The 15,851-nt window shown below is 42.8% G+C and overlaps 1 protein-coding gene across 7 annotated transcripts in view; it reads left to right on the top strand.

The window, feature by feature from the left end:
- Window positions 1-257: 257 nt before the first annotated feature.
- LOC129862415 (protein piccolo-like) overlaps window positions 258-15,851 on the top strand; it is a 114,956-nt gene continuing 99,362 nt past the window's right edge. For 6 of the 7 annotated variants that reach the window (XM_055934077.1, XM_055934076.1, XM_055934075.1 and 3 more), the window contains exons 1-3: window positions 258-434; window positions 7,438-8,689; window positions 9,763-10,722. In XM_055934077.1, coding sequence (XP_055790052.1) covers window positions 7,643-8,689; window positions 9,763-10,722 — 2,007 coding nt within the window. In that variant the 5' untranslated portion in view covers window positions 258-434; window positions 7,438-7,642. Of the gene's footprint in view, window positions 435-605; window positions 758-7,437; window positions 8,690-9,762; window positions 10,723-15,851 lie in introns of all 7 variants that reach the window. The other variant, XM_055934072.1, reaches the window with a different exon arrangement.

Here is a 15,851-nt window from a genome sequence, read left to right as displayed (position 1 = left end):
TGTCATTATCTCCCTGACTAAAAGGCCAAAGCTTGAGAGATAATAGGCCAAATATGATGCATTTCTATTGCTATCGCATTCATGAACGAAACCAAATCATTTTTGACGAGAAATGTAAACATATTGCGCATGCATGTGATACACGTGGGGATCTTTATCGTTTATATGTTACTGCCGGATAAATCTCCTTGTCCCTTTAATTAAAATGTTCTTTCCTGATGTATCGTGACCACCTGGCTGTCAGACGGTGGCGCATGCGCATTGTTCAGGAAGGCAGAATCAGTGTATGCTGTAGACTCGCGCTGCTCTTTGCCCTCCATCCCCCCGCAGCCAGTCTGTCAGACCACAGAAACCGACAAAGAGGAGCCTACTGGAGGAGGGCTGAGTCAAGATGGGGGGAGACATCTGGCACGAGAGAGCCAAATCCACGACAGGTAGCATTTGCGTCGTCTTTTTCAGAGAACCGTGTGCTATACACATCTGTTTGACATTGTGACCGCGGAGGGTGAAGGATGCTGGGCTGGGAGAGGGGAGGGGGGATACTGTACTGGATTATCCGCGGGGGATGTCTCTGATGGCAGGTGGTTTCTCTCTGGTGTCCGCAGGATGATGGCGTTTCCGACCCATTTTATAGGGTATATCTTTTACGAGATCGGGTCGAATGTCAAGGGCGCACCGAGCGAGAAACGGATGAGCAAAGGGGTTACTTCATCTCACTACCGCGATGATCCGTGGTTTCAGAGCTATCATATTTGAGGTATGGTGGTGAACCAGTATCTGTGGGTTAGAGACGTCTCTCAACACCCAGAAAGCTAAAATTCAAACTCCCATTCACCAGCTCTTCAAGCATTATAATATCAAAATACGTTCGTTGATCAACAAATATAGTTTTCTGAGCAACTATCTTCATTTACTCCCGTTATAGCCATTATGTACTTCTGAAAAAGGTCTAAATTAAAACTGACAAGCAACCGAAAAAATGCCGGCACCTCCAATGTACTGAGCTGTTGTCGCAGACTTCTGATCTGTGCATGGTAGAGGTGCGAAGATGATTTTTTTTCGGTTGCTCATACATTTTAATTTTTATCTTTTTTGGAAGTACATACCAGCCGTAACGTGAGTAAATTAAGATAGTTGCTAAGCAAAACTTCATATTTGGTGTTTAACGAACGTATTTTGATATCATAACGCTTGCAGAGCTGGTGAATTTGAGTTTGAATCAGCTTTCTGTGCGTTAGAGAGGTCTCTAACACACATATAGTGGGTTCAGTCTGGAGGTAGCCTCCTCGTAGCCTACTCTACTATGCGGATTGCGTCGTGTAGCCTAAAGTAGAGTAGCCTGTAATAGAGCCTGTCTGTTTGTCTGACTGATGCTAAATCAAGCCCAGACGCAGGGGAGATGGGCTCCTACACATACCCAATACTGACGTTGCAATTCTTAACATCATACAAATTCTAATTCGTAGCATACAAAATTTTAATTTTAATTTTTATTTAACCTTTATTTAACCAGGTAGGCAAATTGAGAACACGTTCTCATTTACAATTGCGACCTGGCCAAGATAAAGCAAAGCAGTTCGACACATACAACAACACATAGTTACACATGGAGTAAAAACAAACATATAGTCAATAATACAGTGAAAAGAAAATAAGTCTATATACAATGTGAGCAAGTGAGGTGAGATAAGGGAGGTGAAGGCAAACAGATATATGTATAAATAAATAAAATATAAAAAGGCCATGGAGGCGAAGTGAGTACAACACAGCAAGTAAAATAAAAACTAAAAAACACTGGAATGGTTGGTTTGCATTGGAAGAAAGTGCAAAGTAGAGACAGAAATAATGGGGTGCAAAGGAGCAAAATAAATTAATAAATAAATACAGTAGGTAAAGAGGTAGTTGTTTGGGCTAAATTGTAGATGGGTTATGTACAGGTGCAGTAATCTATGAGCTGCTCTGACAGCTGGTGCTTAAAGCTAGTGAGGGAGATAGGTGTTTCCAGTTTCAGAGATTTTTGTAGTTCGTTCCAGTCATTGGCAGCAGAGAACTGGAAGGAGAGGCGTCCAAAGGAAGAATTGGATATTGGACATTCACATATTAATACATAACATATCAAACTTAACTTATCATGTTAATTTGAGTGACCTGGATATTTGTTTATTATGTTACGTCTAGTTTTTGAAACCAGGCTGAAATTAATAATAGGTTATGGCACCCGTTTGGCTAGTTAAGCTTGCATTGGCGACTGCCATGTCTTTACTATAATATTTTCCTCTGATGTCTAGCTAAGCATTCAGTTCGCATGCACCATTTGCTGTCCCCTGCCCGGAAGTGTTTCTCCAGAGAGTGCCAGATTGACTCTCACTGTGTGTGTGTGTGTGTGTGTGTGTGTAGGGTTGGGTAGGTTACTTTCTAAATGAAATCCGTTATAGTTAGCGTTCTAGTTACCTGTTCAAAATTGTAATCAGAAATGTAATTTGGGGATTTCACAAACTCAGTAATGCAATCAGGTTACTTTCAGTTACGTTTGGATTACTTTCCCCTGAAGAGGCATTAGTGGAATTTTTATTTTATTTATTTTTATTTTACCCTTATTTTACCAGGTAAGTTGAATGAGAACACATTCTCATTTACAGCAACGTCCTGGGGAATAGTTACAGGGGAGAGGAGGGGGGGGGATGAATGAGCCATCAAGACAAAAAGGATCCATCAAGCGCATTTGGTGTGTAATCATACACACTAAAAACGAATCGTTATTTTTTTGGAAAGTTCTATAAAGAACCATGATCATAAGGTTCTAAATGGAACCTGTATGGTGCTATAAAGATCCCTTCTCCAAGGTTCTATAATGAACCATTACAAAAGGTTCCATATAGCACCAAAAAAGGGTTCCACTATTGTTACAACTCTTTTTGGGGCTATATAGAACCTTTTTGTGGTTCTTTATAGAACCTTTATGGAGAACGGTTCTATAAAGAACTTTTCTCAATCTCAAAGTTTATTTGTAAAACCATACAGGGTTTTTATTCTGGTTTAATAGCCATATTGTTAAAATTCCATAGGTTTTATTATTTTGTTTATTACCAAGTTGAATCAGGTGTGCTAGCTTTGGAACGGCTGGGGGTCCCTGATGAGAGAATTGAGAACTACTGACTTGCCATACGTGAGTCTTTCACAAGACACCATCACTGGCTATAGTCATATATGTATATATAACATGTAATAGCATACCACAACAGATTAGATTGACTGGAATGACACTCACTGACAGTTGCACAATAAGGGCTGTGAACAAACCATTCCCAGAAATATTTGAATGAGCTGCTGCCCCTACATTTTAATTATCACTAAAATATATATATTTTTTTATTTTACTAGGCAAGTCAGTTAAGAACTAATTCGTATTTACAATGACTGCCTAGGAACAGGGAGTTAACCTGTCACGATCGTCGTGGTAATCATACTCGGACCAAGGCGAAGGGTACGTAGAGTTCCACATGTTTATTAAATGAAACTCACAAAAACAATAAACAGCACAACGAAATGTGCAGCAAATGCAGTGCTACCAGGCAACTACACAGAAACAAGATCCCACAAAACACAGTGGTGAAATGGCTGCCTAAATATGATCCCCAATCAGAGACAACGATAAACAGCTGCCTCTGATTGGGAACCATACCAGGCCAACATAGAAATAAATGCACTAGATCACCCACCCTAGTCACACCCCGACCTAACCAAAATAGAGAATAAAAAGGCTCTCTATGGTCAGGGCGTGACATAACCGCTTTGTTCAAGGGCAGAACAACAGATTTTTTCAGCTCACGTATTCGATCCAGCAAACTTTCGTTTACTGGCCCAACGCTCTAACCACTAGGCTACCTGCCGCCCAAAGGCTACCTGCCGCCCCAAGGAAAAAACTGCAAAAAACCTTTGAAGGGCTCAAAGGGTTCTTTGGGTCTGTATGGTTTTGCACAGAACCATCACACTTCCCAAAGAACCCCTGAGGAAGCACATTGTTTTTGTGTGTAGTGGTCTCTGACTTGTGGTCGGACTCGCTCAAGTGAAACAAACTTGCGCTTTTTTTCAATGCTGAATAGAATTGTGAGGGTGTTGGTGAATGGAAAAAATGCAGAGTCAGGCGCAGGACACAGATATGAGTAATCATCCGAAAGTTTACTCAAAAATTAAGATAATGTTCCAACAAGGAAAAACACAAAATAATCCAGAGCACAAGAACACGAACCCACATGACAAACAATAACGCACAAAACAGAGAGGGAAGTCAGAGGGTTAAATAAGGAACATAATTAATGGAATGGAAACCAGGTGTGTATGAACAAGACAAAACAAAACGAAAATGAAACATGGATCGGTGGTGACTAGAATGCCGGTGACGTCGACCGCCGAACGCCGCCCGAACAAGGAGAGGGACCAACTTCGGCCGAAGTCGTGACAAGAAGGTCATTGAGTAAACAGAAAGGTGTCATAATGTATTTTTTCTCAAACATGCTTTGTGAATATAAAAGTAATCCAATAAGTAATCATCTAGTTTTTCAAAAGTATATGTAATCTAATTGCAATATTTTAGCTGGTAATGTAACGGAATAGTTCGTTTTTTTGTAAACAGATTACATGTAATCCGTTACACCTAAACCCTGAATGTGAGTGTGTGTGTGTGTGTGTGTGTTTACTCGGATCTCCTCTACAATAATACTGTATTTTGGGTGAAAGTATTTATTCCCCATTTGATGGGGCTACAAAGGGCACACATTTTTAAGCCTATGGGGAATGTGCTATATTTTTGTCTATATGAATGTGGTTATAACCTTAGATCTTGGATTTGGCTATGCAGTGTCTGTGTAGGACCCTGGCCTGTATTGGGCCAGGGTGTCTTGAGGATGTATGAAACTGTGATCAATAGCTGTGACTCTGTGCTTCTGTCAATGGTGCTGAAAGCCTAAACACAACCCATGTAGAGTAAATAAAATTAAGACGCAATCATTAATGCCTTAGCTGAATGCACGCAACAATTTTAAGTGTAAATTATTTTTGAGCCGAGATATCCGGAGAGAGTCACTTGGTTTTAATTTACATCCGTGTGCCACAACAAGTGTGTCAATGATATATATAAACCCTGGATTGCATATGCTATGTATTGGCCAATAAAAGGCTTTGAAGCCACCGGTCGGCCATATTGGAACTCCCCAGAAGGAGCAGTCCTCCATAGGAAGTATTTCAATTAAATGTTTCAAGGAAAAAAGGACATATATTTAAGTATTTTTTGTTGTAGTGGGGACAGTAACATTAGTACGTTCTAAAAAGTATACTTTAATTAAGAAAAATGTTTTCATATATTTTTTCATTTTATATTTTTATGTTTAGCTGACAATATCATTTTAAAGTATGCATCAAGGTGTTTGTAATAGAATAAACATGGCAAAAAGAAGTGTAGACATAAATAAATACATTTCTATAGCTTCCAAAATATTTTTGGCACTGGTGGGGGAGTGCCAAGATGGAGGCGTGGTGGCTTCTAAACAGTGCCACCCTGTTAGTTTCTAGTACTGTATATATATAAATAATTGATTCATATCCATTATGTAATTATTTAAAATAACAGTTCATAAGACAAGACATGTTGTGAATAACATGTTTGCAAATAACTCATAGGCATGCTGTTGTCGTGATGTGACTTTCATTAATCTGATGACTGTTATTTATCGAATCAACTAACTATGTTTAATTGTCACCCGATTAAATTAATCATGTAACAATTAACTCATTAGGAATTTGGGGCACCACAAAAGAAGTTGTTTAACAAATTACCATCTCCCGAATTAAACTCTAAACATATATAAGATATATATGTTATATATTGATAACAGTCACTTATTAATCATTACCTCATATCAGTCTCATTCTGCATGTCACAGACTTCTGGAATCCGCAAGAACACCAGCCTTTTCTGATTATTCAGTTCTACACAAATGTATTTAATTATTTATTTACTGATAAGATATGATGGCTTGTTACATATATGGAGAGGGAGGGGTACATAAAGAGAGGGAGAGACAAATAGAGTCTTATCGTACATTTAGAAACTACTCTCAAAGTAATAATAATACTTTGCTCATGAACCACCGCCCATTTGGGTAAGTAATATAATGTATGTATGTGTAGATGTCTTTGTCCTTTGTCTCTCTGAAACCAATCGATCCTTCTATGGGAAGTGGCTCGATGGGTCTAAGGCTCTTGTTGTCCACCAAAGGTCACAATGTCCTTCTTGGTTGCTCTGGCTTGTAGTGGATGTTTCTTCAGATGCACCAATGATTGTCTGAGATGGGATCTTCTCCTTCCTTTCTCGGGTAGACAGTCAAAGTTCTAGGACCACTTTTACATGCCTAGCTGCAGACTGGAAATCTTAAGGTTTTATCTTCTTCACCTCGTGTTGAGTCTTAGAATTTCAACCATTCGTAACGTTCAGCTCACGTTGTCCATCTGCTGGTCTGAAAATGTTAAATTCTTAGCGAGTCCTTTTAAGCACTCTGGTCGGAAAAGCGGTTCCATCACAGTGACACGCTCTTCTGACCGCATTAGGGGCGTGGCTTAGTTAATATGCAACGGACATGGAAAAACATCTCATTAGAAAACCAAAATCACATTCCTATTTTAACAAAAATAGTTTCATCGCTCTTAATATTGTATTCACATCATTTTGGATGGAAACTTGAAAGCTAGAATCTCTCTCTCTCTCTCTCTCTCTCTCTCTCTCTCTCTCTCTCTCTCTCTCTCTCTCTCTCTCTCTCTCTCTCTCTCTCTCTCTCTCTCTCTCTCTCTCTCTCTCTCTCTCTCTCTCTCTCTCTCTCTCTCTCTCTCTCTAATGTTTACATGTTGCATTGGCAATCTGTTGCTATAGCCATGTAGCAATTGATTAATATGTGTATTTTCTATGCAGGATATGAGGTGTATCAGGGTGCAGAGAGGGAATAGCAAACGGACCTCAGAGACATTAATGGCATTATGTTCCCTGTGTTCTCATTATTTTCCAATATATTCTGAGATGTTGTTATTTGTTTACCATCCTCTGCCTGCCTGGGGTAGCATGTTTAATCAGAATATTGTAAATGCATTAGAAATATGCTCATATTCCTCTCATTCTCTCACTCTATTTTTCTGTCATGCTCTCTCTCCCTAACCCTAACTCTCCTACTTTCCTTCACCCCACCTCTCTTCCACACTCTCTACCTTAACTTCTCTCTCTCTCTCTCTCTCTCTCTCTCTCTCTCTCTCTCTCTCTCTCACTCTCTCTCTCTCTCACTCTCTCACTCTCTCACTCTCTCACTCTCTCACTCTCTCTCTCTTTCTCTTTCACATGCCGGTCTCTCTACCTGCTCCCCCTCCCCCCTGTCACCCTCTCTATCGTCTCTGTAGGAAGTCTGGTGTAGAATTTGAACCAGAGGAGAGCCCAGGCAGCAGCAGCAACAGTAGCAGTAGTAGCAGTGACATCAGTAGTGGGGCGGTAGATGCCCTACCCCCAGCCCCAGTTCCTCCCCAGGCCCCTGCAGGAGAGAAGAGAGAGGACAGCTCCTGCTCTGACTCAGGCAGCTCTGTAGAGTCCAGCGAGGAGGAACCTGCCATGTTCTCTAACTTTTTAAGCGGTGCGAACCCCCTCAGCTCCGTCTCTTCTGCTGTCAGAGGAAGTCTGTTTGGGGATAATGCGGAGGGGGACAAACAGAAAGCAGGCACTCAGCAGCCTGGGTCAGGTCCTGGCCCTCGGAAGGCCCCGCAACAGGGACATTGGAAACAAGACCAGGCACCTCCTAAACAGGGAGGACCCCAGCTCCAGGGGAATGGCCAGGCTGGTCAAGCAGACAAACCTAGCGGGCAGCAAGCTTTCACTAAGGGTGGACCAAAACAGCAAGCCCCTGCTAAGGGTGGACCACAACAGGAAGCCCCTGGTAAGGGTGGACCACAACAGGAAGCCCCTGGTAAGGGTGGACCACAACAGGAAGCCCCTGGTAAGGGTGGACCTCAACAGCAAGGACCTCATAAAGGTAGGCCTCAACAGGAAGGACCTGGTAAAGGAGGACTACAACTAGCCCCCCGGCAGCAAGGACCTCCTAAAGCTGGACCACAACAAGATTCCCCTGTGGTAGGGGCTCAACAACAACAATGGTCACCTAAGGTTGGGGCTCAACAACACGTTCCTAAGTGTGGACCACAACAGCAAGGTTCACCTAAGGTTGGAGCTCAACAGCAAGCCCCTGCTAAAAGTGGACCCCAACAGCAAGGTTCACATAAAGTTGGGGCTCAACATCAAGCTCCTACTAAAATTGGACCCCAACAACAAGGTTCACCTAAGGTTGAAGCTCAACAGCAAACCCCTTCTAAGGGTGGACCACAACAGCAAGGGTCCCCTAAGGTTGGAGTTCAGCCACAAGGGTTCCCTAAGACTGGGACTCAGCAGCAGGGCTCCCCCAGGACTACACCACAGCAGCAGGCTTCTGGTAAACCTGGGACTCAGTCTAATGCTGGACCTATGGCTGGAGCTAAACCCCTGTGTCCAGTGTGTAACACTACTGGACTCAACCTGAACACCAAGGAGCCACCCAACCATAACACCTGCACACAGTGTAAGACTGTCGTCTGCAGCTTGTGTGGCTTCAGTCCTCCTGACTCGGGTGTAAGTAGAGATTCATTCCAGTATATATTTAACATTAGAAACTGAGTGGTTTGACCCTTGAATTCTGATTGGCTGAAAGGCATGGTATATCAGACCGTGTACCACGGATATTACAAAATGTTTAGTTTTACTGCTGTCATTACTCTGGTAACCAGTTTATAATAGCAATAAGGCTCCTCGGGGGTTTGTGATATATGGCCAATATACCAGGCACTCCGCGTTGCGTTGTGCTTAAGAACAGCCCTTAGCCGTGTTATATTGGCCATATACCACACCCCCAGGCCTTATTGCTGAAGTATACAGTACCAGTCAAAAGTTTGGACACACCTACTCATTCAAGGGTTTTTCTTTATTTTTACTATTTTCTACATTGTAGAATAATAGTGAAAACATCAAAACTATGAAATAACACATATGGAATCATGTAGTAACCAGAAAAGTGTTAAACAAATCAAAATATACTTTATATTTCAGATTCTTCAAAGTTGCCACCCTTTGCCTTGATGACAGCTGTACACTCTTGGCATTCTCTGTGTTTTTTTCTTTAAAAATAAAGACAAACCCTTGTTTCCAAACTTTTGACTGGTGCTGTATATTGTTAGTAATTGATCAGTTATTTAACAGTAGGCCTAATATCTTCTTTTTAACCTTAGTTCACCTTGCAGAATTTCTACTATGAATCCCATTCTATGTCAAACTATTTGGATATGTTAGTGTACACTGGAGAATTGAGCATAATTGAGCCTGGCCAACTTGATTATTGACTTTAGTTACCACTTAGCAGGCTGCTTCAAGAGAGTAATCTGATTTAGTGACAGTTCAGTCAGCATGCTCACTACAGTCATTAACATGGTAGGAGGGTAGTTGCCTGTAATGTAAAGACAAAGACACAATGTTATTCTAATATTCACATATTTTGAACAATAAATGATAACCTTCATTATGTACTACTAGTATGAACTTAGAAAAAAAGAGAGATCAAGAAAAAAAAACTTGATCATGATAATGGTTCACAGATTTGTTTTGTTAAAGAAAATCAGTATATGATGCTAAAACCATGATTTCTATTGCAGGGTAAGGAGTGGTTATGTCTGACCTGCCAGATGCAGAGAGCACTCGGAGGCTCTTACCCACCTGGACCCCCTAAGATGAAGCCCCAACCTTCACCCAAAAAAGCCTCTACATCTCCTGCACCACAGAACAAAGACATTCCAACACCAGACTCCCCTCAGAGGAAATCTGCTACATCAGCAACACAGCCACCCAAGACAGAGGTTGCTAAAGCAGCAGACCCTCAGAAACCTGCCAGCTCAGCTCCTGCTCAGAAGACAATACAGGAGAACCGGAGAACATCAGGGCTTCAGAAACCACCAGAGCAGCCAGGCCAACCTGGGCTTAAGCAGAGTAATGCTACCCCATCCACACAGCAGGAGCCTGGGAAGCCTCAGCAACAGCCTCAAAAAAGTGGAGCCTCTCCTGCCAAAGCTGTGCCACCAGAGGCCCAGCCCACCAAGGATGAGTCAGGGGGTTTCTTCGACTTTGGTGGTGCAAAATCTCAGCCTGACCCCTCAAAGCCTGAAGAGTCAGTGTCTCGGAATATGTTTGGCTTTGGCTCCTCCATCTTCAGCTCTGCCTCCACGTTGATAACCTCAGCTGTTCAGGATGAGCACCGCACCACACCGCCAGCTTCCCCCAAGATGTCTGCACTGGCCCAGACCTCTCCCAAGATGCCCCCTGCAAACGAGACCAAACTACCTGCTGCTCAGAAAGCAGAGGAGAAGAAGGCAGCGCATCCCCAGAAGGCCAATGTCCCCTCATCAGTACAGGCCAAAGTGGACAAACCCCCATCAGCGCCTCCAAAGGGAGCAGCATCCTCCCAACCAGCTCCCAAAGCAGGCCAATCTACCTGCCCACTCTGCAAGGTGGAACTCAACAAGGACTCCAAGGATCCTCCCAACTACAACACCTGCACAGAATGCAAGAACACTGTCTGCAACCTCTGTGGATTTAACCCCATGCCACATGTTACAGAGGTAAGATGGCTGTATCATTTTCACTGCTCTGTGGCTGTATTTATTGATTAATATTATAACAATATTTTCACATCTACAGTGCTTCTATGCCCTGGCCATGCTGGCATTAACCTATGTGGACCCATTGTTGCTGTGGTGTCACTATAATATTTTAGAAGATGCTATTTCACTGTCACAATCCCTTCAAAATTGACCTCTTCAGTATAAAGTATAATGCTAGGTAATATTAATTAGCTGCCACCACTTTACTACAAGCTGTTAAACCTCACAATTTGATTCTAACGACTCATTCATTTGCAATCATGCAATCGATCCTGCGTTGAGCCAGAGACTGGGTTTCAGAAAGGGTCATGTAAACAGGCCCCACGTCACACTAAGTTCTGATTTCTACACAGTGATTAGTGGGTAAGGACTACATTATCACTGCCACTCAGATGCACTCTGGTGTACATGATGGTTATAAAGCAAGCTATTTTTAGGATATGATTATCTCTAAGAGAGTTTTAACTGGCTTGCCTAATGAGTCATTCTGTCAAATCAGTCATCATCAATGTTCATTGGAGCAGAGTCTTGTCTAGTCTTGCTTCACTGTGTAGAGACAGATGCAAGGCTGTAGCACAATAATCAATCTGGTGAATGCACACAATTATATATTATCGCTCCAGAGGCACTATTCTCACCCAAAGCTTATAACTAAAGCAAGCACACACCTTCAAGTGTAATTCCAGACTACTGTGCTGGGTTCCCCAATGCCTGGCTAGGATTGCATCTTATACCCTCACTGACATGCTTTGTGATGGTTTCTGATAGAGATGCATTCAGCATAATGGTTTTAGTGAGATATTCACAGCTAAATCCATGCTGGCGCGGTAATGACGCGTGTTTGTGACAGGTTGAAAGCTGCTGTAGATATAGCCTTTTTATCCACAGACTGCGCTACGCTGTCAGGGAACACCATGTTGGGTGGTGCTCTAAATGGACACTCTGTCTTCTAGGTTATCTGCAGCACAAAAGGACTTGACACTTGACTCTGTAATTCAATGCACACTGTTTGTAGGGTAGATTGGCAAGGACAGTCCAAGGCCACTTGATCTCACGTGATGCTGGTATAGACTCATGATAAGGGCCTACACTAGTAATCTGCAGAATGGAGAGCTTGCTATGTTTGTGAGTAGAGTGGGTTGATTATATAGACCCACTACTGTGATTGAGATAATTTAGGTGTTTGATCGCAGGTTAGCATTTTTCATAATGAATCTTATTCTGGAGGCAGATCTGCAGCGTGGTCACTAGCTAGCACAGCCACAAACTCATACAATCTGATTTAAACCTAACCCTAACCTTAGCCCTAACCTTAACTATACTGCTAACCCTAATGTCAAACCCTAACCTTAGCCCTAACCTTAACTACACTGCTAACCCTAATGTCTAACCCTAACCTTAAATTAAGACCAAAAATCACATTTTTGTTTTCATGAATTTTTACAATATAGACAATTTTTACTTTGGTGAAAGTCGCTCATTTCTGCCTTCAGGACAAGACTCATGACAATAAACCTGCTGTTTGATCTGACAGTCACTGCAGTACCATAAAGAGAAACTGAGAATAGTTTCACCTGTGACTTGGTAAACAGCACATTTCTTAGTGCTGATAAGATCAGTTAGTGTTATCATTGCTTTATGCAGACCTGTGACTCTCTTACCATCACAGAGGCCTCGACCCATTACAGGAGGCAGTGGGAGGTATGGTAAACTTTTCCACAAGTGGCCTTTGGTCTGATAGCCTGCATTATGTGCTTCCCTCAGGAGGGCGGTATCACTATCAGAGAGCAGATAAACAGATTAAATCACCAAGCTCCAGTATGGAGACCTGATGGTCCTCTGACCATTTACAGTATCCCACTGCTGGCTTGCCTTTGAAGCTCAGCATGGTCGGTCCTGGTCAGTCCCTGGACGGGAGACCAGATGCAGCTGGAGGTGGTGTTGGAGGGCCAGTGGGGAGGCACGCTTCCCTCTGGTCTAAGGAGATCCCAATGCCCCAGGGCAGTGATGGGAACATTGCCTTGAGTAGGGTGCCGTCTTTCAGATGGGATGTTAAACGGGTATCCTGACTCACTGTGGTCACAAAATAATCTGATGGTACTTATTGTAAGCGTAGGGATGTTATCCCCGGCCACCTAATCACCTCTCATTCCTAATTGGCATATATCACTCCTCACCTCTCCACCTGATAGCTGATGTGTGGTGAGGGTTCTGCCGTAAATTGGTTGCCGTGCATCACCCAAGTGCGTGCTACACATTGGTGGTGGATGAGGTGAGCTTCCCCCTTGCTATGTAAAGCGCTTTGGATGTCTAGAAAAGCAGTATATACAGTGCATTTGGAAAGTATTAAAACATGGATTAAATCAAAAAAATCCTCATCAATCTACACATAATACCCCATAATGACAAAGTGAAAACAGATTTTTATAAATGTTTGCAAATGTATTAAAAATAGAAAACAGAAATACCTTATTGACATAAGTATTCAGCCCCTTTACTATGAGACTCGAAATTGAACTCAGGTGCATCCTGTTTCCATTGATCATCCTTGAGATGTTCCTACAACTTGATTGGAGTCCACCTGTGGTAAATTCAATTGATGGGACATGATTTAGAAAAGCACACCCCTGTCTATATAAGGTCTCACCGTTGACAGTGCATCTCAGAGCAAAAACCAAGCCATGAGGTCGAAGGAATTGTCCGTAAAGCTCCAAGACAGGGTTGTGTTGAGGCACAGATCTGGGAAAGGGTACCAAAAAATGTCTGCAGCATTGAAGGTCCCCAAGAACACAGTGGCCTCCATCATTCTTAAATGGAAGACGTTTGGAACCACCAAGACTCTTCCTAGAGCTGGCCTGCCCGACCAAACTGAGTAATCGGGGGAGAAGAGCCTTGGTCAGGGAGGAGACCAAGAACCCGATGGTAACTCTGACAAAGCTCCAGAGTTCCTATGTGGAGATGGGAGAACCTTCCAGAAGGACAACCATCTCTGCAGCACTCCACCATTCAGACCTTTATGGTAGATTGAAGCCACACTTCAGTTAAAGGCACTTGACAGCCTGCTTGGAGTTTGCCAAAGACTCTCAGACCATGAGAAACAAGATTCTCTGGTCTGATGAAATCAAGATTGAACTCTATGGCCTGAATGCCAAGTGTCGCGTCTGGAGGAAACCTGGCACCATCCCTAAGGTGAAGCATGGTGGTGTCAGCATTATGCCGTGGGGATGTTTTTCAGCTACAGGGACTTGGAGACTAGTCAGGATTGAGGGAAAGATGAACGAAGTAAAGTACAGAGAGATTCTTGATGAAAATCTGCTCCAGAGCGCTCAGGACCTCAGAGTGAGGCGAAAGTTCAATTTCCTACAGGACAACGACCCTAAGCACACAGCCAAGACAACTCAGAAGTGTATTCGGTACAAGTCTCTGAATGTCCTTGAGTGGCTCAGCCAAAGGCCCGGACTTGAACCTGATCGAACACCTCTGGAGAGACCAAATAATAGCTGTGCAGCGATGCTCCCATCCAATTTGAAAGAGCATGAGAGGATATGCAGAGAATAATGGGAGAAACTCCCCAAATACAGGTGTGCCAAGCTTGTAGCGTCATACCATAGAAGACTCAAGGCTTTAATCGCTGCCAATGGTGCTTTAACAAAGTACTGAGTAAAGGGTCTGAATACTTCTGTAAATGTGATATTTCAGTTTTTTATTTTTTATACATCTGCAAAAAAAATTACAAACCTTTTTTTGCTTTGTTATTTTGGGGTATTGTGTTTAGATTGATGAGGGAAAAAACAATTGTATCCATTTTAGAATAAGTCTGTAAAATAATAAAATGTGAATAAAGTCAAGGGGTCTGAATACTTTTTGCATGTCAAATCAATTATTATTGTTATTGTTATTATTTACAGTAGGGGCCATTGGAATTGTGAGTGCAGGCGGTGAGCTATGTAGGACACATGGAAGGATATTGACCTCATCCCGTCAATAGAGGATGCCTGGTTATTCTTTAAAAGTGCTTTCCTCACCATCTTAAATAAGCATGCCCCATTAAATTTTTTTAGAACTAATAACAGATATAGCCCTTGGTTCACGCCAGACTTGACTGCCCTTGACCAGCACAAAAACATCCTGTGACGTATTGCATTAGCACCGAAAAGCCCCCGCGATATGCAATTCTTCAGGGAAGTTAGGAACCAATATACACAGGCAGTTAAGAAAGCAAAGGCTAACTTTTTCAAACAGAAATTTGCATCCTGTAGCACAAATTCCCAAAAGTTTTGGGACACTGTAAAGTCAATGGAGAATAAGAGCACCTCCTCCCAGCTGCTCACTGCTCTGAGGCTAGGAAACACTGTCACCACCGATAAATCTACGATAATCGAGAATTTCAATAAGCATTTTTCTACACTGGCCATGCTTTCCACCTGGCTACCCCAACCCCGGCCAACAGCTCTGCACCTCCCTCATCAACTTGCCCAAGCCCCCCCCCCTGCTTCTCCTTCGCCCAAATCCAGATAGCTGATGTTCTGAAATCTGGACCCCTACAAATCAGCTGGGATAGACAATCTGGACCCTCTCTTTCTAAAATTATCTGCTGCAATTGTTGCAACCCCTATTACTAGCCTGTTCAACCTCTTCCATATTGTCTGAGATCCCTAAAGATGGGAAGGCTACCGCGGTCATCCCCCTCTTCAAAGGGAGAGACAATCTAGACCCAAACTGTTATAGACCTATATCCAACCTGCCCTGCCTTTCTAAAGTATTTGAAAGCCAAGTTAACAAACAGATCACCGACCATTTCGAATCCCACCATACCTTCTCCGCTATGCAATCTGGTTTCCAAGCTTGTTATGGGTGCACCTCAGCCACGCTCAAGGTCCTAAACAATATCATAACCGTCATCGATAAAAGACAGTACTGTGCAACCGTCTTCATCGACCTGGCCAAGGCTTTCGACGTTGTCAATCACCCCATTCTTATCGGCAGACTCAACAGCCTTGGTTTCTCAAATGACTGCCTCGCCTGGTTCACCAACTACATCTCAGATAGAGTTCAGTGTGTCAAATTGGAAGGCCTGTTGTCCGGAC

Source organism: Salvelinus fontinalis, chromosome 9 (genome assembly GCF_029448725.1).
Source record: "Salvelinus fontinalis isolate EN_2023a chromosome 9, ASM2944872v1, whole genome shotgun sequence".
Classification (NCBI taxonomy): Eukaryota; Metazoa; Chordata; class Actinopteri; order Salmoniformes; family Salmonidae; genus Salvelinus; species Salvelinus fontinalis.
Note: the sequence above shows the minus strand (reverse complement) of the source record. Positions and strands in the feature narration are given on the sequence as shown.